At 40.6% G+C, this 26,913-nt stretch overlaps 1 protein-coding gene across 2 annotated transcripts in view; it reads left to right on the top strand.

The window, feature by feature from the left end:
• The window catches only part of arhgef4 (Rho guanine nucleotide exchange factor (GEF) 4), a 154,792-nt gene that overhangs the window by 545 nt on the left and 127,334 nt on the right, over positions 1-26,913 (top strand). For both annotated transcript variants that reach the window (XM_076761769.1, XM_076761768.1), the window contains exon 2: positions 6,941-6,970. In XM_076761769.1, the coding sequence (XP_076617884.1) occupies positions 6,941-6,970 (30 nt within the window). The remainder of the gene's footprint in view (positions 1-6,940; positions 6,971-26,913) is intronic.

Here is a 26,913-nt window from a genome sequence, read left to right as displayed (position 1 = left end):
GTTGGCTGCGAAAAGTTTCGAGACAAGGTTAAAGACAAATAAATGATCAGACAAATGATCGGGAGTAGCACAGGATTTATACAAGACCTTAGTGGAGTCATGAGGATGTGCTGTTGAATTCGACAGAAATAATCCACCATGAAGCGCAGCATTTCAAGAAAAACATGTCATAGTCGTCCCCACACAGGATGTGTGACATCGTCTGCTGAACGTAAGAGTCAGACACTGAGCTGGAATGAATTCTGCTTGGTGGAGATGATGAAGCCTAATCTAAAATGGGCTCTTTATGGCCCATGACAAAATATGACAAAATTTAACTCTGTCAAAACGTCACACCGATTCACTGAATTGTAGGCTTACGCTTGTTTTCAAGTCTAAGAATAGTTTAAGTGAGGTTATCGTGCTTTTTTGCTTTTTCTTTTTCTTTCTCTTTCCCCCCTTTTTTATTGACTGCACTTTTAGCAACCACATATTGAAATATTTATTATTATTATTATTATTATTATTTAGATCGGGCTTCAGCATTGTCTTTATTATAGATTATAGACTGTCGGTGATTGTCCAATGACAACAACACAATCTGCTCTCCAAATGAATGCAATCTGAGGACTGGAGTTGGTTGAGTTGTTTTTGTTGAATTTTGGCTGGTGAATGAAGTTTTATTTATTTATTTATTTAAAAGGTACAGATGGTGATGATAATAATAATGGTAACTGATATAATAAATGAATAATTCTCTAAATTGTTTCAAAGTTTCAGTTTCACAATAACCACTTGACTGTGTATCATTTGATACAGTTGAACGATAATGTCAATTTTAAATCTAACTTAAAGACAGCAAACTGACTTGAACATTATCTGAATCTTTCCTGACTGATTGGATCAATGAACATACAGTATTATTGTCGTGTTCTAATGATAATGTGGCCATAAAATAACAATGTTTGCACCTTTTATCGTAAATTAAATGGGTATTGAAATAACAGTCTTTATGAATTGTACATATCACCAACCTGATATTTTGAAGGACAACTCGGGACAAAAATAAAGAAAAAATAAAAGAACAAGAGTAATTTTGTCCAGCATTACAGAGATGGACCTTTCCGTTGTGAGTTTGACGTTTTGGAACCATGTAAAACAAATCTACATAAACTTCTGGAGGGACTTTGCATGCCACAGTGGTCCACCCACCATCCATTTATATGAACGCTTTCCATGAACACTGAACGAATATTGATCCTTCCAGATAAGAGTCAATAGAACGATTGGCTTCTTAAATCCTTTCATATGTTTGGAATAGTTGACCAAGCACAGAACAAAATGGAATAGCATTTTGGGGTTTCAGATAAAATGATTATTATGTTTACACACAACGTCATTATAGTTGACCTTTGGCCTTTTCAGTGGAGAAACCTATTTAGAGCAGGTGCGTCCCATCATGGCAAACCAAATCATACCAATAATGTGACTATATTACAAGAATCTACAGAGTGTGGTGAACTCTGCACAAATTTTTCATTTCATTCATCAAGTTTTCATTAGTCCCCTTATACCAATTTCTGACATAGGAGCTCCTGCAGTTGTGAAAGTTCATTTTTAATTTTGTCTGTGAGAGAACACAAGAGAACAGCTTGTGTGCAAAATGATTCTCAAATGATAATTTGTCCACCCAGGTGATTATCTTTTGTGCCCATATTGCACGCAAGTTATTTTCTGGCACAAATTCTTATCAACATAATGACTTGTGTGCACTTTAGTCGGTGATGTCAGTGTTTTAGTGCATCATGAATGTTTGTCTTAACTCCCTGCACATTGACTTGACAAAACCATTAGCCAGCTTAATAAGACAAGGGTGTGTCAGGAAGAGGGTTGGTCCACAAGGTTGAAAATGTCTATGGATCTGGCTCATCTTCTTGTCTTTGCAGCACTGACTGCAGGGACAAGCAAAGTCATGTCTTCACTCTGCCTGCATGCTCGACTTTGTTCAGCAGTTATGGAGATGTGTTGACTCACATCCAGCCAGACTGATCCACCTCCTCTGCACATTATTGGATTCCAAGCCTCAGTTTTCAAATCTCAGTTCATGGACATCTACAGACATGCAGTATGTTCACTTGTCTTCACTGATATTTCAGACTAGAACAAAACACCCTTTGGGCAGTACGACCTTTTTCCTTGACCCTCCTTCTCCCCCCTTGGCCTCAGTGGAGGAGGGGGTCTTTGAATGGCTTAAGGTGGATTTGTCCATAGTTGCAACAGGCACTGAAGGATTTGTGATCGCCATGAACATTAGACACCTCGCATGGGAACATCAGAATCAGACTCAGATTAATTTATTGATCCCTGAGGGGAAATTGGGTCAGTTGCTTTTGCTTCCATTGTAGAACAAGTAAATAAATTTAAAAAGGAAATAAGAGTATCTCAGAGAAAATTTGTAAAAATATGTACACTTTACACTATACTACAATGTAAATCAACCATAAATAATAAACGATATGAAATATGTAAATATGTAAATTATGTGTATTATGCTTCAATACACAGCAACCATCTATAGAGAAATATATCTGTTGTGCTATATATTCTACATTAACTGGCCAGAGGAGGAGATAGAAGCCACTGATATCAAGACAAGGAAGCTCTTCACAATGCATGAAGGATTTCATCCCAAGTCCAGCTCTGTATACGCAAAGCAGACAGAGGGAGGCCGAGGACTGGTGAGCGTCAGAGCCACTGTCTAGGAAACAACTAATATCCAAGAATACATCCTGCAGATGGCCCTTAAAGATGAGCTGCTAAGCAGATACCTCAGGCAGCAGAAACCTGATAATGCTGATAATAGCTATATATATATGTGTGTGTGTATATATGTATATATGTGTGTGTGTATGTGTGTGTGTGTGTGTGTATATATATGTATATATATGTATGTAACAACAAAAAAAATCCCCTTCCCGCCCCGCCTGCGGCGGTATTGTGCCTCCTTCAAGCTCAGGTCCTCTACCAGAGGCCTGGGAGCCTGAGGGTTCTATGCAGGATCTTAGCTGTTCCCAGGAGTGCGCTCTTCTGGACAGAGACCTCAGATGTTCTTCCCGGTATCTGCTGGAGCCATTCTCCCAGCTTGGGGGTTACCGCTCCAAGTGCCCCGATCACTACTGGGACCACTTTTGCCTTTATGCCCCACATCTTGTCCAACTCCTCCTTGAGACCCTGGTATTTCTCCAGCTTCTCATGCTCTTTCTTCCTGATGTTACTGTCACTTGGGATCGCTACATCCACCACTGTGACTGTCTTCTGTTCTTCGTCTACCACTACTCTGGTTGGTTCGCCATCACCAGTTTGTGTGTCTGGAACTGGAAGTCCCACAGGATCTTGGCTCGGTCATTCTGGATCACCATTGGGGGCGGCTTCCACCTTGATCCTGGGACCTCCAGCCCATACTCGGCACAGATGTTCCTGTGTATGATGCTAGCCACCTGGTTATGGTGCTCCATGTATGCCTTCCCTGCCAGCATCTTACACTCCGCTGTTATGTGCTGGATTGTCTCAGGGGCATCTTTGCACAGCGTGCACCTGGGGTCTTGTCTGCTCTGGTAGATCCCGGCCTCTATTGACCTTGTATTCAAGGCTTGCTCTTGTGCGGCCATGATCAGTGCCTCTGTGCTGTCTTTTAGTCCAGCCTTTTCCAGCCACTGGTATGTTTTCGCTGTCAGCCACTTCCTCAAGCTGTCGATGGTACATGCCATGCAGGGGCTTGTATGTCAATGCCAACCCTTCTTGCTCCTCCTTACTGGGCTTCTGCTGCCTGAGGCATTCACTCAGCAGGTCATCATTGGGGGTCATCTTCCTGATGTACTTCCAGAGGCTTGCTGTTTCCTCCTGGATAGTGGCTCTGATGGTCACTAGTCCGCGGCCTCCTGTCTTCCGTTTAGTGTATAGCCTCAGGGTGCTGGACTTAGGGTGAAACCCTCCATGCATCGTAAGGAGCTTCTTTGTCTTGATATCAGTGGCTTCCATTTCTTCCAGTGGCCAGGATATTATACCAGCAGGGTATCTGATTACTGGTTTACTGTTTATTGCCTGGATCTTGTTCTTGCAAAATCCAGGAACACACACACACACACACACACACACACACACACACACACACACACACATATATATATATATATATATATATATATATATAGAGAGAGAGAGAGAGAGAGAGAGAGAGAGAGAGAGTAAGTGTATGTAAATAATAATTGTTTATGTCATTTCTTTGCAGTGAGTCAGCTACTTAGCTAGGTACTTTATTAGCATGGTGATGCTAGCAGTTAGCTAAGATGGTGAATTAGCAATATGCAAATGTTTATTTGTGCATTTTAAAAGAAAAGTCAGTAACACTTTATTTGAAGGGGTGTGCATAAGACTGACATGATGCTGTCACAACCATGACATGACATCTGTCATGGACATGAAGGAGTCTTTATGAATGTTCATTCACTGTCAAAGTAACTATTTAGCTTTATGCGTTAACATCATGTTAAACTGTCTTATGTGGTCTGTTTTGACATTGGCTGTCATGAGACATTATAATTGTGTCATGAGTAGTTTTCTTGACCTCTTGACAACTACAGTGGTACACTTTGGACTAGTCATTAAAATGTTATTAAGTTTTATTATACTGTCAAATGCTTTTGTAGTGGTGTCATGAATGATCTCCTTTACTTCAACAACAGTTAGCTTGGTTAGCTATCTATATTGCGCTCCAGGAAACAAGCCCTGCAAGAAAACCACGTTGGTACTGTACTCCCTGTCATCAAACTATCCTGTGTTGGTCTCGGAGACTGCGCTCACTCAAATTTGTGTCCCAGTCTGGCCGTGTTTGCTGGGAGCCGGCAGAGTGCTATTTGAGTCTACATATTTATGAATTTCCTGTGAAAACACAAAGTTAGGGAACTTTACAAACATATAAAGCTATGTATCCATCAGGAAACTCATAAATCGCCTGTGTACTGCAATTATCTGTCGTTACAGTTACAGTGACAGCACTCTGGATCAGCTGGAGAGTGTTTAGCAACAAATTTAGGCAGCCTGATAGTAAGTCACTGTGTCGAATAACAGTAATGAGTTTATTAAGACTGCCACCTGAATGTTGCAGTTTTCCACAAAATACTGTCTGCTTGTTTTTTTAAAAATGTGAATAGCTCATTATGTTGTTATTGTATTTTCTGTAATAATTAACTACGCAATTTCAGACAACCATATCATGCTTTAACAGTTACCGAGTGTTTCTGTGGTGACATAACACATACAGTGGTTGAATTAGATGGAAGCTCCCTGCCAGTTCCTCACGTATCTACAGAAACACATCACTCTAGAAACACAAAATAAAACCTGTCATATGTCAACATGCATCTTGTTAATTGAGCATCAATTCAATCCATCAAGATAAACTGTTCAACAGATTTTTGATTGTGCCACCTCATTTCCCTTCCAGCCTCAATGGTTAGCTGTGGTATTTTAGTGGGTGATGTCTGTGGGAATGAGAGACAAACCATTTCAAAACTTAAGATTTCTTACTACAAAACAGGCTGGTTGGTGGATCAGATACCTGTCAAATTAAACACAGGCTCATAACACTATTAATTCACTGTGATAAAACAGGGGGTGTCCCCTGAACATGTCGATAGTGAGCTGACTGCCTCCTTTCAAATTTTAACACAGGATGCGTACCTATCAACATCACTGTAACCCGAATATTACTAAATGCTGTGTACAGTAAGTGGCAAGTCAGATCTCACAGTAACTTATAAACTCTATGTGTGTTTGTAGTTAGCTAACACTGTGCAGCACTATGCTTTTAAACTTTAAAATGTTATTAATACTTTGACCGTACAGTGTTTAGGTGCTTGTACTTATTGCATAATGTTAATTGTTACCTAGTGGGTTCACTTGTGTTAACTGTACAGAGTGGGAGAAATCTCGAACTGTTGATGTTGAGCGTGATGACAGAGACACTGGGAAATGTCAATTTGTTTATTTGTTGCACTGCAAGTATTTTTGAATGTGGAAATCCACAGCTTTATTTTAAGTGACTTTACCTGGAGCCAGGTTATCTCAGCAGACTCTGGCAGTAGCTGCTACCCCTTACAACGCAGCTCTCAAAAGTGACTTATATAGGAATACTCTGCTAACTGTAATTGCTAAAACCTTTTTTAAAAACTGAGCCTCACTCTGACCTTGTTCCTTGTCATAGGACAGCACCTGCAGTGACTTTGGTTTGATGAAAAGTTGTAGGGTTGTTTTGAGTGACAGATGCAAACACAACTAGGCTAGAGAGTTTGAGTTTTTTATAGCCAGAATTTGGCAGAAACTATGAGGAACATGCTGAGCACATAAATGGACTGAGGAGAGGTGGATTGTGCTGCAGAAGCAGTTTTAGAAGTTTCATGGATATTTTTATGCTTTTTATTTACTGTGAAAGTAGGCCACCATTGGAATTCACTGTAAAAGTTGTGAATTAGATTAGATTTGATTTAGATTTACTTGTCCCTCTGCAAGGAAAATTGTTTCCACCTTCCATAGAATCTCAGAGTACAGAAATACTTCAAACTGGACAGAATACATCAAATTTGACAGATACGTACATGAATCCCACACCATACACCCTCTACCAGCACATTCTCCAACTTAACATACACAAACACAAACTCAGGCACATTACAGTCTTGATGTTCTGTTCAGCTCTGTTATGACAGAGGGGACAAAATTCCTGCTGAACTTCACTCTCTTCCATGCCAGCGACCTGTAACGGCGACCACAATCTGACTGCAGTGTTTGATATTTAAAATACTGGTCAATGTCACAGTGGTCCTTAGAAGATCAATGCTTTAAATGTCTTACAAAAAAACTTGTATTCATAGTGTTCACTGTTATTTTCTTTTTATCTCCTCAGAAACTCAGATGCCAGTCTGCTCCTCTACAGGTAAGAAGCCAACAGAAAATGTATCTTTTTTCTTTTTTTCTTTCTGTCTTCCTTTTTTTTTTTTTTTTTTTTACAATTGCCTTGCTGGCTCTGCTCTGTTTGGAGCAAAGGGATGCATGCTGTCACAGCAAGGGATATCTGCATTGACCCACACTATTGTGATCCTGCTTGGTAACAGGGCCTACCGGGGCCAATCTGAGAAGGTGTCTCCCAAATTAAAGCTGTGACTTGTGCTGCATTCACTATGTGTGTGTGTGTGTGCGTGCGTGGCTGTGTTGGTGGCTAGAGAGAATTTTCTGTTTGTAGACATATTTGTTCACCTCCTGACACATTTGTAACTTGTAATTGAATCTCTGTGGTTTACTGTTTTAATTTTACTCATGTTTCTATTTCTATTTCTATTTACACTGACCACTTTTGGAGCTTTGTTTTCTGAGTCTGTAACATGCAATGTCCCAGAGTTTGCATGTTACAGACACAGACTCTGCTTGTTCAGTAAAAAATGAATGTATTCACTGTTATATGGTTAAATTAGTTTCAGAAAGTGCAGGGAGGAATGGTGAACATAGCATTTACATGAAGAGCTGCATGCTTACTGTAGTTTGTATGAACCAGCAAACCCCCAACATGCCTCTGAATTAAACAACACTTTTTTGCTAGCCTACCTTGAATGGCCATGATTGCTCACAGCTTGGCTCAGTGCATATATCACCCCACCCTACTGAAAACATTTCATTCTTAAGGCTATCAGAGTGTCTCATCAGTCTTGAAGCTGAGCGCTGAAACACAAGGCTATAAAAGCGTGAAGCTAAACTTTAATACTGTCAAAGCTGGAAGTTCAAATGAATTCTCTGACGAGGCTGAAAGAGAATGGTTTGTATGAATATCACACAGATGAACTGACTTACACTTTGGAACAGAGAGGGCATTGGTCTAATGAGCTGAGATTGGATGCATGCAGATATGTGAAATGACTTGCTAGTATTGGAAGCTGAACTACATTATCTGAAGAAGTTATGACCTTAAATTCATGAATAAGAAAACTGGAAGCGAAACTCCAATATTGTCAATGTTTTTTACTTTTATTGTAATAAATTGTTGAAAAGAAAAAGTAATATTTGAAAATGTGTAAAAGGTAGAAACACATTGAATACAAGCATAAATGTCCTGCATCTGTTGTGGAACTATATTAGCTGCTCAACGAGTGGGAAACAGGGACTTGTAACAGTTCCAGTCAAAAAGCATCAGCATTGAAAAATGATAGGTCTTAACAGTTAAATAAGATCCAAGTGCCAAAAACAGCTTAACATCAATCCACCAATCACAACGCAACACAACACACAGATTGAGAGAGAGAGAGAGAGAGAGAGAACATAAACAGCATGAGAGGGAGCGTAAATGTTGAATAGAAGCACAAATGTTCTTGTGTGTGAGTGAGAGGGGGAGAGAGAGAGAGGGGGGGGGGATACTGACAAATCCATTGAAACCCTGTGTTGTTTGGGTACCTCTACACTGCATTACAAGGGAGTGAAATCACTTTCACTATCGTGACCCCCACTTGAACCTGAATATCCCAGCTCATATGGTCTGGTCTGGCTGTCAGTGGTCTGTCTGGTTGATTCCCCATGGACTGGTTCTCGTTGTCTCAAAAAACACTCAGTTCCACACTTTGAGGACACAGTGGAAGGAAATACTATCAGGTGCCCTCTGTGTAATACACAGAACTGCAAGTACAGTGTGATTCATTGTAGAACTCAGGAACCACAGCACACAGCAGTAATAGAACTATTGGAGGTGAGTGGGAACAAAATCAAGAATCTCAGCAGTCTGAGAGGTACTATGACACTGTGTATTACTAATTTTTTTTTTTTGCCAGCAATTCCAACAAGTCTAGTGTTGTGCTGATATATATTTGTTTGGTTCTCTATAAACCAACCAATAGTAACAGAAAAATTGCCCTTAAAATGGTGTGTCTGCATAGTACTGCCATAAACAGCTGTGGGCGGTGCAATTGCCTTACAAGGTGGCAATGCAACCACTCCGGATACTCTTAAAGGTCTGCTTGTAGTATCCTGGATACAGAGTATCTTGGAGTCCTCTCCACAGTAGTCCCATTGAAGGCTTCTAGTAGTCCACAATCAGCTTGCTTTGCATCCTGGGCTCTGACTTCCTCTCTGGTGGCCGTGACATTGTTGTTGGTGACCAAGCCAATGACAGTTGTGTCCTCAGCATGGACAAAGAGTACAAGAGTGCTGTGAGCCAGGGTGTCTGCACAGCCTGCCGATCAGTATCCAATCAATGAGGGCAGTATTGAATCTCAGGTCTCTGAGCTTGATGATGAGCTGATGTGCAAATGATTTTGAATGCTTAACTATAGTTAAAGAACATTTTCACATGTGTTCCTTTGCTCCAAGAGGGAGAGGGCAGTGTAGAGGGCTACAAGGATGGTGTTGTCCATTGATATGTTTGGCCTGTATATAAAGTGCAGTTAGCACAGTGAGTCAGGAATAGAGGGGATGAAGGATTTGACTAACCGCTTGAAGCACTTCATGATGAGAGAGGTGAGTGCGACTGGGTGGTAGTAGTTCAGGCAGAGGGCTTAGGTATTGAGGAAAGGGTAAACTTTGAACTTTTTGAAACATGGAAGTTTGGCATGGACTTCAATGTTAACTGAGGGCTTCTGATAGGGGAACGTCTGTACTGTAGTCCCGTGCATAATGCCACTGATGCATTTGCTGATGTAGCCAATGGCCATGTCATAGACATATCTGTTAATGTTGTCCTGAGACACAAACCATTCCATAGTGCTAAAGCAGTAATGACGGGCAGAATCTGATTGGTCGTTCTAGTGCTGAATGGCAAACATTGCTGCTTTTAAGGGCAGCCTTGATCACAGCTTCTTTGTCTATCCATATAATGTTAACTGAACAGATATGTTAGTCACAACTGATTGATTAACCCCCCTTCTAAACAGAAAAAGCCTAACATGAACAAGCTTATCAGGATAAATTGGAATTTATAGAGTGTTGAGGGGTTAAGGCTCCGGAGAAAAATGTTTGGTCATGAAAAACCTCAAACCTAGCAACTGTGCAGCTGGTCCAGAAGTCAGCACAGATGGGCCATTTTCTCCTGGTGACTCTATGTCTTCTTTTCAGTGGCGGTTGCTCACAGTGCTGTAGTCAGTGCATTTGTGTTTGAAGGCATCTCAAAGGTCTTTGGGCATTCAAAGTTGCCAGGATGACACTGGTGCCAAGTGCTAACTGCCACCTTCTCTGTGGGTCATTTTAATAGGCCAGCATGAGGGAGCACAGCGTGGAACTGTGTTTGTCTCAGTCTGTCTGTGCTACAGCACATTACGGCATATTATCAATGTCAGGGCCAGTTTGGGACTCTCTTAAGAGGATAAACTCAAGTTCGTAATGTGCTGTGAGCCAGTAATCTTGAGGTTTTTTTGTTGCAAACAATTGGAGCACAGTATGAATTTGTGTAACTTAGTTTTTGCTGCACTGTGCGATTGATTTCATTATTAAGCTGTTTTCAAAATGGCAGGCTATGTGCTTGTCTTTTGCTTGTCTTCAGTGCTTTCCCAGTTACAACTTCCCTGAACTTATGCAGAAGGGAACTATCTTGCCTGCAGTTACACTTTGGAGTCTCAGGTTTCAAAATTACACCTCACTTGACCAATCACAATCTGGCACATGGAGCCTAGCAACCAGACAAGCCAGTCACAGCCAATTTTGAAGATGGCTGACACTTCAAATAACCAGTGAAATTCTGAACATGCCAATATAGCACTTGAATTTAGAGCTCTGGTAAATCAAATCAAGGATTTCAGCCATAGTACCACTGCTAAGCACAATTTCTGAAAAGTAAAAAGTAATAAATATAGTAAATGGCCCCAATAGAAGGATATATAGCCAAAATATAGGTAAAAATACCTTAAATATGTATATAGATAGTGAAACTTTAGATTATGAATATAGAAATATAAAAATGAATATAGATATAAATGTAAATTAATATATGGTAAATTGGTGTTTTTTCGTGAACGCCTACATACACCATGAGAGAAAACATGAAAATATTCAGTGACTGTGATATTGTTATCAGTTTTTATTGAACTTGGACTAGTTTAAGGCATCATGCTGTGGTCCCATCATGTTTCCAGCTAATAAGTCCTTTTACCTGTCAGTGTGTTCTTATATTACTCAATGCCAGTAGTACTTCAATCAATCAATCAATCAATATTCCTTTATTTGTCCCGCGAGGGGAAATTTCAGAATACAGCAGCATCAGTAAAGATTAGTAAAGATTAATATAAGAAGTGCAATGCAGATTAGAAACAAAACAGTATATACAAGAGAGTGAGGATTTAAATACAAATAAAAAGAAAGAAATTGTAAAAAAAAAAAAAATTGTAAGAAATTGCAGATCGTATTTACAGATTGTTATGTACATGTATTATTGCACAGCTTATTGTCCAGACTATTGCACTGATTACTTGGGGTTGTTTTTATTGTACAATCTGACAGCTGCAGGGAGGAATGACCTGCGATACCGCTCTTTCACACACTTTGGATGTAGCATCCTGTCACTGATGGAGCTCCTCAGTGCAGTGAGTGTGTTTTGGAGGGGGTGGGAGTCATTGTCTGTCATGGAGGACAGCTTGGCTGTCATCCTCCTCCCCCCCACCTCCTCCACCAGTTCCAGAGGGCATCCCAGGACAGAGCTGGCCTTCTTGATAAGTTTGTCCAGCCTCTTCCTGTCAGCTGTAGTGATGCTGCTCCCCCAGCAGACTACACCATAGAAAATGGCAGAGGCCACAACAGAGTCATAGAAGGTCTTCAGGAGTGCCCCACGCACCCCAAAAGACCTCAGCCTCCTGAGCAGATAGAGTCTGCTCTGTCCTTTTTTGTAAAGTGCAGTGGTGTTATGAGTCCAGTCCAATTTATTGTTCAGATGAACACCCAGGTACTTATAAGATGTCACCATCTCAATGTCCCTTCCCTGGATGTTCACTGGTGTTGGTGGAGAGTGCGGGCGCCGGCGAAAGTCCACAACCAGCTCCTTGGTTTTACCCGCGTTAATCTGGAGGTGGTTCTGCTGGCACCAGTCAGTGATTCTGACTGCTGGGGATATATGTTCAGAGTGTTACCTTTCAGACAAGACCAAAACCATGCATGTCCTCCAAATGGTTCAAGAATTTACTTTGGATGTGTCTTTGATATGCATTTTAGGCTCATTTTTACTGTAATGGTAAAGGTTTCATTAAAATCAGAACAATCTGTACTATGACAATGTCACAGGTGGTCGTCACTTTCAAAGTGGTCTTCCCAGAATTCAAGGGTATGATGTTGCTATCAATGTGAAAAGCATTATACAATTATATTTTTATTTTGTATGCTAAAATCTGCAACCTTTTGTAAAGTTCAGGATGAAAAAATACATGTCTATTGTTTGGGGATTGTAAGAACTCCAGCATAGACATGACAAGGCAACTTTTTTATCTAGAGACAGGGTGTGGATGTCAATGTTGGCCTGTAGGTTATTTTGCATGCACAAGCACAGTGTGATGCATGTCGGTCCAAGACATCACGCAGTTGGTGTGCCGAATGATTGAGACCCATATGCTGCCAGTCAGTGTGGTCTATGGTGAGGGACTCAAAAAGCTAGGTCAGTCCCTCGAGTCCAAGTATGCTATGCCATCTAGAGTTACTGTGACTAAACACATTGAGAAACACTTCCAGGAGAAAGATGAACTAAAAGTCAAGCCAGCAAACGCAGACAAGCTAGCCCTGACCACCGACTGCTGGACAGCCCTCACAGTTGAAAGCTACATCACAGCTACCTGTCACTTCACCAGTGCTGACTGGGAGCACGGTTTCCATTATCTAGAAATTATCATTTTTTTAACTGGAAAAAATTTGATGTGAAAATATTCTGACCGTTCGTTTTCTCTCACTGCTTCTCTGATAGCCACCGTCTCTTTTGCTGCTCTCCCAGTTCAGTGAATTAAGGGTTTCTTTCGACTAAACCAGAGTTGGTGGTGATTGTTGGAACAGTATAAGAACAAATTATGAAGGTTTTGGTGAGTTTTATTTTGTTTTTGCCAAGTCTGAATGAAAAGTGTTTTGTAATGATAAAATTGCTCTTTCTATAAATGGAGTCAGGCGGTTTTGCTGAGAGCAATATAGCGCTATTTTGGGTTAAACAAAAAGGATTTTACTCTTTAACAAAAAGGTCTGTCTCTGTAGGGATCCTTTCCATATTGTTGTCAAACACATAGAATAATAATCTGAGCCTATCAGAGGCTAAAAGAAACATTTTCAGTGGACACACATTGACAGTGCACAAGCAACCGATTTCATTGTAGCCCGTTCAGTGGCTGGCTGCTGGCTGCAGTGCTCTCACTCAAGAGCATTGAACCAATTTCAGAAATCGTTGTCCCTGTTAGCCACTTAGACACAAAAACATGGGAAATGGTCCAAAAACAGAGATAATATTTGACAAGAATTTCTCCCATTTGTCCGGGACGTTAAAATTTCCCAAGACACCACTTACTGGGAGATGCAGTCCAGTGTGCTCCTCAGCTCAAAATTAAGGTTGGAGTACATGAGTCCAGGCTGCTGTGGAGTGACAGATACTTGTATGAAGAGAGGAAATGATGTGTTTCTACTGGTCTACATTGGTCAACAAAACCACCACACAATCTGTGCTATGGCTGTTCCTCTCTATGTGAACGTGAGAAAAGCTGTAAGGGACAAGGAACAAGACAAAAGCAGGAGTTTGTTATGTAACAACCAGCCTCATTAGTTCCACTGCATTTGATTTGTGTTGTCTTTGACTGGGGCTTTACTGGATCATACATACTCTCTGATGGCCAACAAAGCTCTGGCAAGTCAACAAAACACATGCTCTGCTGATCTTTTTCTGCAACAGTCACAAGAGCATGGGAATAGCAGTCAGGCTCTGAACTTTAGACGGCCTATGTTGGGTTGCTTGGCATTTTATTGGTATCAAGTAATTACACCAAAAGCTTATCCTACAATTGCACTCATTGTAAACTTTGGAGATTAGGACCAGGATTGTACCTCAGTGGAGTTGTGAAAAGGGAAGATTCACTGATTCATGAAGTATTTCACTACTGTAAATTCCCATTTGAAAAGCTTCTTTTGAATTGATGAATTTCTTAATGTTCCACAACAAATAATAGAGCTAAATATAATTGAACAAATTTATAGCATAGATTTGTGTTATAACCATCAAGCTGAGTTATTATGACTGTTTTTGAGATTTTTTCTCAGCTTGATATGCTGCAAGACCCATTAGCCTCACCCACTGTGGCTATGGAGAAAAAGTCTGTCAGCTGTAGTGAATTCACAATGCTGTCATTGTATAAAAAACAGGCATAGGCACTACTTGGGTGATGCAACAGAAAATCAGGTGCTCCTGAAACACAAGTAAGCTAATACAATACCCAGAAACAACAAAAATCACAACCCTTTCCACCAATGGCACATCGTGATCGTGCTATGTGGAGAAATGAAAAAAATCAGAGGTGGCAACATATCAAATGTTGAAAGTGAGAAATTTCATTGTTTTTGAAAATAATATCCTTACTTAGAATTTGATGGCTCATCAAATTTTGGCTCATCAGAACACAGGACAGTTTTCCACTTCGCCTTAGTCCATTATAAATGAGCTTGGAACCAAAGAAGGCAGTGTTGTTTCTGGATCAGGTTTGTATACAGTTTCCTCTTTGCATGGTAGAGTTTCAACTTGCATTTGTGGATGCAGTGACGAATTGTGTTCACAGACAGTGGTTTATGGAAGTGTTCCTGAGCCCATGAAGTGATGTTTACAACAGAATCGCGTCTGTTTTCAGTGCAGTGCCATCTGAGGGTTTGAAGGTCATGGCCAGCCAACACTGGCTTTTGGCTTTGTCCCTTGCCTCCAGAGGTTTCTTCAGATTCTCAGAACCATTTAATGACAGTATATACTGTAGACAATGAAATCCCCAAATTCTTTGCAATTTTCTTTGCAATACCAAACAGAGATACTAATGTTTTTTAGGCTGTCTTAAATTGTTGGTGCTAATTTGCTACAAATGTATCAAGTGCAGTACAACAAAAAAAAAGTAACCTCCGGGTCACATAAAACGGACAAATGAAATATAGTTTACTTTCCTATTATTGATAATCAATCAAGTTAAAAAACAAACCAAAATATGTATATATATTTTTTTCATTTTCCGATTTTGGATTCTCAGTTGAATATTTAAAAAAGTAATGATACTGGAAACTTCAGTTGAATTAAAATTTGTCCATTCAGATTGATAAAAGATTTTACTTCATCAGAATCTTTGACACTGGGTGCATCTGATCAGTTTGTGACAGTTGCTGTATGGGTGTCGTACTCATACTACTGGTAATGAATGTGTGATCACTTATGAAAACATCCAGATATATGTAGTTGGCTACTTTCCATTCTATGTTTTTCCTATATACTTTTCATAGTTGTCATTTAATGTGCACCATAGTTTTGGTTTAATTTGTTGGAGACTGATCCAACTGAGCAATTATGCTGCACAAAAACACTTTTGACTTGGTCAGAGTTTTTTGCTGAGCACTTTCATCCAACCTGAATAGTGTCTGTACCTACCAGTATGAAAATTGTCACTGTGTGTGGTCAACTTAAAAGTTTTTACTTATTGCACATGCAAAGGTCCACTACCATGATGTGTCAGAGACATGGGAAAATTTGTCCAGTGGGTGTGAAATCTTTTGCTGCATAGGAATGAAAGGCGTGGAGATTTTCCGCTTGAATATTGGGAGGATGTATTGAAACCAGAGGTGGCAGACGGGCTGATATCTGTGACCATTTATTTTCCACCTTCTCTCCTTTGTTTTGCCTCTTTCTCCTCCTTACAAGCACTGTCTAAATGTGAACAGACACACAACCCTGTGACCCCTCATCCCCCTCCCACGTATTTGTAGTAGTGTGAGACCTCAGTTCACACACAAACCCATGCACAGTCATCAGTAAATCAGCATCTAGAGGCAAAACCATCACATTCCTCTCAGGGGCTTATGGCTGGAGTGGGGTTGGTGGGGTGATGGGGTGACGGGCTGCCATCCAGGCTTTAACACACAGTTGCAGAGTTGACACAACAGAGATACTCAGGAATTTTTCTCTTTTCACATCCAGCCAAGCTGTGGGAAATAGATTGCAAGGAAACACTCAAATGTCCCATTTCCCATGCTCCCTTATTGTATCCATGGCTGTGAGAAAGGCTGGAGTCTTCTCATTTGGCTTGAAGTGTCTAAGCTTTGTCCTGGCATTTTCCCAATTTCTCTTTTTTTTGACCTCTGACTTACTAAATAATGGACAACAGTTCACATACTCGCCTACATTAATGATGGTGGATTATGATAACTGAGTAAGTTGATTTAGGCAATAGTGGCATGGTTTTGACTTTAAATCCAAATCAATCGAAATAAGCTCTCATTTTTGATAATCTAAATCAAAAGCTGGATTGCCGATTTTCCCAGTATTGTTTTTCTCTCCATGCCCGCCTACTTGAGTGCATGTGATGTGTATCCAAATGAAACAAAATGAATAAATCACAGAACACAAAGAAAGAGGACAAGACACATCATAGCTTACTGGCAGCCTGAAGCTGCACTGCTCACTGCTGAAGTCAGATATGTATCCAGTTCTTTGATTGACCCCCGATGCTACGGTTATCTGCAGCTAGCTCAGTGTTTCCACTTATCTGTCGTAAGCAGTGTTTGACACAACTCTGCCGTGAAGAACGCAGGACAACATTGTTTATTGCATGAACAATAGTTTTGCAGGTGAAAAAACTCAGGCTGTTGTTGTAAAGTACTCCTCTGCCATCCCAATTGACTGGTGAAATAAGATATTGTGATTACATCTTAGATAAATTATTTCAATTTCACTGTAGGCCCTGACTGTGGTAAAATTGAGTGTGTGTGTGTGTGTATATAGATATATATTCAATGACAAATAATTGAAGATCAATATACTGTACTTCTTACATCCTTACTTTCAGCTTAAGATCAAGTGTGTGTTACTTGGAGTCGAGCTTCTACAGCATCATGAATATATTTTAAGCACATAATGAAGCGTCATAGTTATCACAATCAGAGAATGACAATGATTGAATTGAATTGAATTGAATTGTCAGGTGATCACAAAAGTTGTTACCATTCAATTCAATAGCTGTTGAGATATTCCACTGCAGACCAAACTTGTATATCCACTGACCCGACACGATGCTGTAGTAAACGTATGGTTTGCAGTTTCCGTTTCATCAGTGAAGGGAAACTTAAATGATTCTCAGTTTTTTGCACCACTACAACAGACCAGGGGCGGATACATAAAACTCTCCATAAACTGTAGATTAATGACTAAAAATGTGTGTATGCAAAAGAAGATATGCATATACATTGTATATGTTTATTTATGGACAAACGTAAAAGGGCAATTTCACTGCCTTTTCCATCCAGACCACACTGGACATACTGCACTTGTGATCTACATTAACCCAGAGGAGCTACAGGCCAATGTCTAATACATCAACTGGATGATGCAAGGCCACTGCTTGAGGACTGGGATTCAGCAGAGTTTTTCTGAAACTTAAGCCATGAGAAAGCAGAAAAGTGTTCTATAAAGGCAGCAGGTGATGGAAAAGGGGCCCCATGCCTTTAACACAATCATGCCGTGCCCCCAGCAGCAGCATCAGCAGCATGTTGTCACAGTCAGACAAAAAATTTCCCTTCCATTAAGTTCTATACGGAACAGGGCCAGACACAATTACAGTGTGCTGTAAGAGGTATGACAATATGTCCTGTTCAAAACAATGCTTAAATATCCCACTCAGTCTGACACTAACTTGTGAATTGATTGTTCCCAATAGCAACTATAAATCCCCAAATAAACCCTGGGTGAACTGTGCTGCGTTTTCAGGTATCTTTGCTTAGAATTACCATCATGTACAAATATCCTGCAATTCTGACTACAGTTGTGCTGAATTCTGCTATTGAACGTAATCCTGGAATAATTTTGCATTTTATGTAAATATGCTCTGTGGACAGCTGTGGATATAATACAGGAAAGGAGCCAGCTGACATGAATGAGAGAGCAACCGTGCATTTGTGTTTGCTGCTCCCATGTATGTGTGTGTGTGTGTGTGTGTGTGTGTGTGTGTGTGTATGTGTGTGTGTGTAGTTTTCCAGCCAGCTGTACTTGGCTCCTCTGCTTCCTTCCAGAGCCTGACCACTAATTTTGGACTCAGTGGCCTCCAGGCCCAGCACAAAAACAGTGCTTCCAATTAGAGAGGACAAAATGTTAAAGGTGAAGCCAGTCTGGGAGCAGGGTTAGCCTACTGTGGCAGAGTTACATATCATGGACTTTTCATTGGCATCTATGCAAATGGGTTCCAACCAGTACCAGTCTGACCACAGCATCAGACTTCCTCTGCTTATTTTTTCCACATTTTCCATTTGACTTTAGCACGCATTCCTGCTTTTTCATACTGTATTTGTTGACTCTGTACTATTCAATACAGTGTATGCATTTTAATGCGTGGGTATAGAGAGTAACTGACTCCAGTGGAAAGTTCCTTCTAGGTGCTGTGTTTGAAGCACCAAAGGATCTCACAATGCATATCAAATGTCTATGAAGATATATTTGAAGGTGACTGAACAGAGGGGTATCCAAATAAAAGCCAACAAGAGCAGTAGAACTTCAATATCGACATTATAGAGTGCAGCATTTTTCACTCATAGCCATTTGTCAACTGCTGATTGTGTACATGGACATTTTTCTCTGAATTTCACTTAAATGCATGTTTTTCTTGATTTCCTCGTGTTCAGATTCTTTCCATCTTGACCCTCTGCCAACTATCCATCAGGTGAACCTAAGCTCGCGTGTCTATATTCCCTTGCAAACCTCACCTAAAAGTGTTCTTTACCAAAACACTGCTGGTTCCCTTCTAGTCATCAAACAGTATGTTAGTGACTGTGCAATCTTAAACCTCACAGGTGGTACTTTAGACGTGATATTCAACACCTCCTCTGGTGGAAGCCCATTCAGGAGAGTTTGTGGTGACGCATAACTTGTTTTAATTTGAAGAGACGGGAGTAAATTTGATCCTTAGGCTTTTCCAGTGGGGATAAGTCATCACTATTGAAGTTTATCTGCTTGTGTAGTTCTTTGTGTGCTTTCCAATAGCTGGCCTAGTTTCTCAGTAGAAGCAAATAGTTGTGACAGTCTACATATGAAAACCTCAAGCCTTAACCTTATATACACTATATGGTCAAAAGCAGATGCATAAAATCCAACACACAGCTGTGAAATCTCCATAGACAGACATTTAGAATTTAAAATGGATTGAAGACCTCCATGACTTTAAGTGTGACACTGTGTAGAAAGTCAACTTTCCCTCAAGTCAGTTTGTGAAATTTCTTCCCTGCTAAATCTGCTTGAGTCAACTGTGGGTGCTATCATTGTGAAGTGAAAGTGAGCTGTTGTTGGAGCAATAACCCCTTCTTGTTAAAGAGTAAGATCAGTTTTATTTAAGCCAAAACAGTTGTTGTATCGCTCTCGCCAAAGCCACCAGACTCCATTCACAGAAACAGGGATTTTAACATTCATTCAACAGCTTCATTCAGAGGCCACATAAACAACATAAGCTCACCAAAATCTTCTTGGTTCATCTTTTCACTGTTCCAACAGTCATCACCAATTGTGGATTGGTTGAAATAAATGTTGAGTTCATTTAATTGGGAGACGAGTGAGTGAGGGGGTGGACATCAGAGAAGCAGCAAAAACGGCGTGTGGAGCAAGAATATTTCCACATGTAATTTAGGAATTATTTTCAAATGACATTATGAGAGGATAGACTTAAATATGTTGGACTCAACAGATTGTCCAGCTGCTTTTTTTTCACCATTGAATATTTATTTTCATAATTGTATATAGGGATTTTTTTTATGATCAAAATATAAATTCGAGATTAGAATATTCTTTGACAGCACTTCTACCTACCAGAATGCATACTGAATATTGTAAAGTTTGGTGGACGAGGGATAATGGTCTGGTCACGTTTTTCATGGCTTGAGCTTAGTTCTAGTAAGGTTTTTCTTACAAGATATTCTTGCTCCAAGATATGAAGTCATTTTAGCCAACTGGGTGTTTCCAACTTTGTGGCCAGACTCTGGGAAAGGCCCTTTGCTATTCAAGCGTGACTCTGCCCCTGTGCACAAAGTGAGGTACATAAAGACGTGATTAGATGAGTTTGGTGTGGGGGAACACAATCAGCCTGCACAGAGCCCTAACCTCAACCTCACTGAACACCTTTGGAAGAATGGAATGTCCAACACGCTCATGTAGGTGTGATAGTCAAGTGTCCAGTGACTTTTGGCCATATGGTGTATGCACCCATGGCGATGTCATTTCGATGACTGACCACCTAAAAAAAAATAGGCAGCCAAGATTGGAAGGATACGGTCTTGGATAATAATTCAGGTCAATCTTCACACATTCACAACAGACCACATACTGTAGACAGTAGCAGTGCTTTGTTGAAATATTTTTAGTTTTGGAACAATGATGGAAATTGTCCAGATTTTTTTTATTAGCAACAATAAGATGCACATACCCAAACCATCACTGAATGTACATTGTATCCTACTAACAAGCATTGTTTGTGTGTCCAAAGCCTCATATATCTTCTTCTGTGCCATAGAGCTTCATTGTTGTCCAAGAACTGTTGCATGAACACATACATTCGTGAGTTATTCTGGCTCAATCCTGTTACGTTTTGCGGCCGAGCAAAAGGCAAGGAGTGAACCCAATGATGCAGACTACTGAACACTTAGAGGAAACAGTCCAAATGCTTTATTAAACAAAAATAAGGGCAAACAAAATTCAACTACTTTCAAAATTCCAAAAAAAAACAAAAAACAAACAAACAAACAAACAAACAAGAAAGCTACAAGGGAACAGGACACAGATACTGGACTAGGACTGACTTACAGGAATTACTTACAAGGATCTCAAGGAACAAGGAAAGCCACACATAAGGGATGATGCCCCAAAGACAAAAGGAACACACTGACTTAAATAGACAAGGAAGGAGAACTAATTCAGACACAGGTGAACACAATCACAAGGGTGGTAAAAATACAGGAAGTAAAGTACACTTCGACACATGAGGGCTGGCTACCAAAATAAAACAGTAACTAACAAACTAAATAGTCCAGATTGTAACAAATCTTGCATATGCCTTCATGCTGCATCACTAGTTCATTGGGGTGGGATGTATGGCCACAATCTTTTGTCATGGTATATGTAATTTTATATCACTCTAACAGTATGCATGCAATAACCATACCGTACCATACTTCACCACATTTGATGATTTTCTTCTTTTATTTGGAATTTCCATACAAACAAAGGACAAGAACTGCCTCACATGAGTCGACATGAGCTGAAAACAAAAAAGCTCAAAAAAATAAAATAAACTTTCTTTGAAAATGGAAACTTTAAGGTTCCAAATGAGAACAACAGAGATGCAACAGAGGTGCATTATCACCACCAACTGTTGCTCTCAGGTCACGTGAGAACATGGTAAGCAGTCCTGTTGCCCAAATCATGTGACCTGCAAGGCAGCTGGCAGCAGTTTCATTGCACTGTGCGCCCCAATATATATAGTAGAGACATCAATGCTGTTTTATCACATGAACTCCTGACAGTGTCCACAGAATCAGATCTGGACATTGTTACACACACACTTTGATACATGTATCACATTTATCCATGTCAGACACATTTTCACGTACTGGAAACTGGTTTTGACGAGGGGTGGCACCTGGGTGGAGCATGCAGGTGGAGGAGTACTAAATTTTTCCAATGTACTTGCACTGTCAATGAAAGAGTGGAAAGCAAGAACAGGCAAACAGAAGATAGTATGATGCAGCTGCACTGAAGCAGTGCAATGTCATCAACATGCCCGCCCACTCACTCAATGTGCAGCAGGTTAGCAGTACATACACTGTGATTAAATATGGCGTAAAGTATAGGTCCCACCATGGAAATGGTATTGCCAAATCTCTACCAGTGGACACATTATACTGTTGTTATGGTCTATACTGTCATCCTGTCCCCCAACCCCTACCTGTTTGTATGAGTGTGAGTGAGGGCTTTAGAGTAGGACCGGGCGACTTTGATCCAACAAAATTCTTCCAGCAGCGATAAATAGAGAGGAAGAGAAAGGGTCGGAAGGTAGATGAGCATAATGGAAAGGGGAAAGCCAAAGAAAGCGTTCATCACACAGGAAAATGAAATGAGCCAGAGGGAGCGTAATGACTGACTTTTCTTTTTTGGGACCTGTGGTTTCTGCGCCTGGTCATTAGGTTTCTCTGGCCCTCCAGACCCGAAACAACAGATTTGTGTGTGTGTACGTGAGAGAGAGAGAGAGAGAGAGAGAGAGAGAGAGAGAGAGAGAGAGAAACACACACACACACACACACACACACACACACACACACACACAGAAACACAGAGAGAGAGAGATGCAGAGAGAAAGAATAACTGAGTTTAGGGCAGACAAGAAAACATGCATAACATGATCCCTTTATATTATTGTTGGCAACAAGACTTTTCTTAAGAGGATCCTGTCCACTGAATCCACTGAAAGATCAGACTGGGGGTAATTTCTCATGGTTTTGGAGCAACATAGAATTACACACCATGTTAATGAGTTTTGCTCCACTGGCTCTCAGCTTGAGAGGAGCTTATCCCCTCACCATCCACTTGCTCTTGACAGTGTTCCATTCTCACTGTCAGCCATCATCAGAGATCAGACCACACAGTCTGATCTATTCAGAGAGCAGGCAGACCAGCAGCCCCCACACAAGATGCCTCTCTCTTCTGATGTTGGCAAAGGATGTTTTAAGCACTTCTGTCCCAGGTCAGATCTACCTCAATCTGCAGTCACATACAGCACACCTGGGAAGAGTTAGATTTGAGAGGAAAAGGGACAAACAGCACAGGGAACGGTTGCCATTTGGAGGTTTACACAGCAGGAAAACAGCATGCAAAAAATAGCTTTTTGATATGTACAGGCAGTCCACCTAGGCCAGTGCTGTGGTACTCCAGAGGGTACTTGTACTGCAAACCAGGAGTACCTCAAAAATGATTTGACAGCATAGAAACAGTGTTATGTAAAATATATCCACATGTCTGTGTTTATAAGGAAAATCAACACACCACAAGTTAGTGTGAGAATAATTTTAATCTGGTATCTATTCTATATGTGTGTGTGTGTGTGTGTGTGTGTATAGACATATATATATATATATATATATATATATATATATATATATATAGAGAGAGAGAGAGAGAGAGAGAGAGATACAACAAAATGGTGATTGTGCTTTTTAAAAATATAAATATCATATACTTAATTTCTTCACATAAGGAAATGGTTCCTGTTTGTCCAGGGGTTTACTGTCCTTGTATGCAACGTTGGCATGTTCAAACAAAAATTTTTACTTTACTTTTATGTAGTTAATGAAACATATTGATATACATTTAGCTCTGTGTGAGAAAGTCTATTTCTTTATCCTTTGTTCCCAGTGTGAGTCCTTGATCATGAACACTGGATCAAATAAGAGTCAATTGTAGAGCCGATCTGTGAATCTGACTGTTTTCCTATTATGTCCCTCTCATCAATAATTCAGTTTGAGGAAGTAAAGCACATTGTTAAGTGGCCACTTGCAGTGAATGGAATGGGGAGAAAAGTGGAGGGGCTCTTTGCACAAGCAGTGACGCTCTTTAAGTTCACAGAGTTGGCCTGGGCCTCAGCAATGCTTGTTGTGCAAATGAAGGAGCGGATGCATGATGATTTCCTCCTGCAAGTATTGGTTACCCAGGAGATATGGAGGACCCCCTGTCTTTCATGCATCTGTGTAGAAAAAACAAGAAAGTAGTGCTATTCTTATTCTCTTTGATTTAATTTTTATTAGCACAGAAGTCTGGTGATTAGATTTTGTCTAAATGGTTTTGATCTGGAAAAAAAAAGAAAAAAAAAGGTTTCAACCATCAGCAACCAGTTCCTTGAGCCTGACCAACTCCGTAGGATACTTCTAGCTAACAGGGCCTCACTTTCCTCATTTTCCCATGTCACAGAGGAGCAAGTCTCCAACCTTCTGCTCGACTCTCACCCCACTACCTGTCCACTGGACCCTATACCCTCCAACCTCTTACAGGCCATCTTGCCCACACTTATCCCTGCTGTCACCCACATGATCAACTCCTCACTTACAACAGGTGTGTTCCCCACTGCTTTTAAACATGCACGAGTAACCCCACTGCTAAAGAAACCTACACTCGACTGAGCTCAGGTTGAAAATTACTGGCCGTTTTCACTTCTCACTTTCCAAGACTCTTGAACGCACGGTCTTTAATCAGGTCTCTGAATTCCTTTCTGATAACAATCTGCATGATCCTAGCCAATCCGGTTTCAAACGCAGACACTCTACAGAAACTGTGTCCTCTCTGTAGTGGAAACACTACGATCAGCTAGGGCTACTGGTCAATCCTCTGTTCTACTATTGCTCAACGATCAGCTGCCTTTGACATGGTTAACCACCAAATCCTCCTCTCCATACTCACTGAACTCGGCTTCTCAGGATCTGCTTTCCACTGGTTTGAATACTACCTCTCAGAGAGATCCTTTGCAGTATCTTGGAGGGGAGAAGTGTCTAAATCCCACTGCTTGTCCACAGGGGTACCTCAAGGGTCAGTGCTTGGACCTCTTCTCTTTTCAGTATACACCACTGCATCATCCGCTTACATGGCTTCTCATACATTCATATGCTGATGATACCCAGCTCCTCCTTTCGTTCCTGCCAGAGTACCCCACAGTCTACGGATATCGGCATGCCTCGCTGATGTCTTGGCATGGATGAAGGAGCGCCACTTTCAGCTTAACCTGTCAAAGACTGAGCTCCTTGTGTTGTGGAAATTCTCTGCTGCTGGTGAAGAATGAAATAGAGACTTCTGCTGGCCGACAAGGTTTTTATTTTCTTTGCAAAGAAAAGGTCAATCATCACACAAGCGGTAGAATGAAGAAAGACCCAAAGCATGGGGAGAGCTAAACATTTATACCTGAGGAATGCCCCCTACCCAAAGGTGTGTTTTTACACCTTTTGCTCTGCTGTAGGTATTGGTGCCGGCTCCCTAGGGAGTGGTTCGCACCGGAGACATCCTGCAGGATTTTCTATGTAAATGTTAAGAGGTCTAGACATCAGAATTTAAAACACAAAAGGACCTGATATCCTGGTGAGGAAATGAGAGGTGGGGTGTCTCAAGTAGATGAAGTACAAGGAACTGAAATTGCCATTACACTTGTCATCCCAGCCAATTCCTCTCTGATAACAACCTGCATGATCCTAGCCAATCCGGTTTCAAACGCAGACACTCTACAGAAACTGTGCCCTCTCTGTATTGGAAACACTACGATCAGCTAGGGCTACTGGTCAATCCTCTGTTCTACTATTGCTCAACGATCAGCTGCCTTTGACACGGTTAACCACCAAATCCTCCTCTCCATACTCACTGAGCTCAGCTTCTCAGGATCTGCTCTCCGCTGGTTTGAGTCCTACCTGTCAGGGAGATCCTTTGCAGTATCTTGGAGGGGAGAAGTGTCTAAATCCCTCTGCTTGTCCACAGGGGTATCTCAAGGGTCAGTGCTTGGACCCCTTCTCTTTTCAGTGTACACCACCGCACTTGGTGCGGTCATCCACTTACATGGCTTCTCATACATTCATATGCTGACGATACACAGCTCCTCCTTTCGTTCCTGCCAGACGACCCCACAGTCTCGGCATGGATATCAGCATGCCTCACCGATTTACAACAGATGATGTGAGGCAATGGATGGCATCTTATTGACTTCTGTGTTGGTTCTATGAAGTCAGCCCTTAGCTTAGCATATACTGAAGTAAAACTTGTCAGTTTATTAGGTGCACCGACAGTAACTAAAATGAATGTGGTCGAATACAGTCCTGCAATAAATAAGATAGAATTTTATTGATCCCATGCCAGGGAAATGATGGTGTAACAGACAGCAATAATACCAAGAATAAAAAGGAGATGTGGAAAAAGAGCAGACAATAAAAAGGGATACAAAATTAAAATCAACCATATATATGTACATTATATACAAAAAGAGTCTAAAAATAATATTGCCTTGAATATTTGAATTGCACATGGTAAGATATGGATAATAAAATATGGTTGTTTTGTAGTATTGCACAGTAAAAAAAAATCTAATAATAGAATAAGAATATATAAGACCAGTAAAATAATTTTGCACAAGATATTTTCACAAATATAAAGGATATTAGCGAATGTTAAACATAAGTCCTACCTTCATGAGGGTTCTATTGTTCAGTTTTTTTTTTTTTTTTTAAAGATTATTTTTTGGGCTTTTGGCCTTTATTGTGACAGAGACAGCTGAAGACATGACAGGAAAGAGGGCATGACATGCAGCAAATGAGCCACAGGTGGGAGTTGAATCTGTGGCTACTGCAGAGGACTGACAGCCTCAATACATGGGGCGCACATCTTACCAACTGAGCTATAGGGGCACCCCTAATGTTCAGTTTTTATTGAACTTGTGTTCGAGAGATCTCAGTTCAACCGTATGGCCATTTTGGAGGATGGAGTTTGTTGTGCTTTTGAACTGTGTTTGCATTATACTCCACTCGAAATGTGTGGATACAGTTGAATCAATACTACTATAAATGTTTCAACTAAAACTGAGTGTTATAACCTTCATGAAAGTAGGATATGTTGCAGTACTATTGTATTAGAATGAATTTGTTTCAGCTAGGTATACCTAATAA

Source organism: Chaetodon auriga, chromosome 21, assembly GCF_051107435.1.
Source record: "Chaetodon auriga isolate fChaAug3 chromosome 21, fChaAug3.hap1, whole genome shotgun sequence".
Classification (NCBI taxonomy): domain Eukaryota; kingdom Metazoa; phylum Chordata; class Actinopteri; order Chaetodontiformes; family Chaetodontidae; genus Chaetodon; species Chaetodon auriga.
The sequence above is the reverse complement of the archived record's forward strand: the minus strand, read 5'-3'. Positions and strand labels throughout refer to the sequence as shown.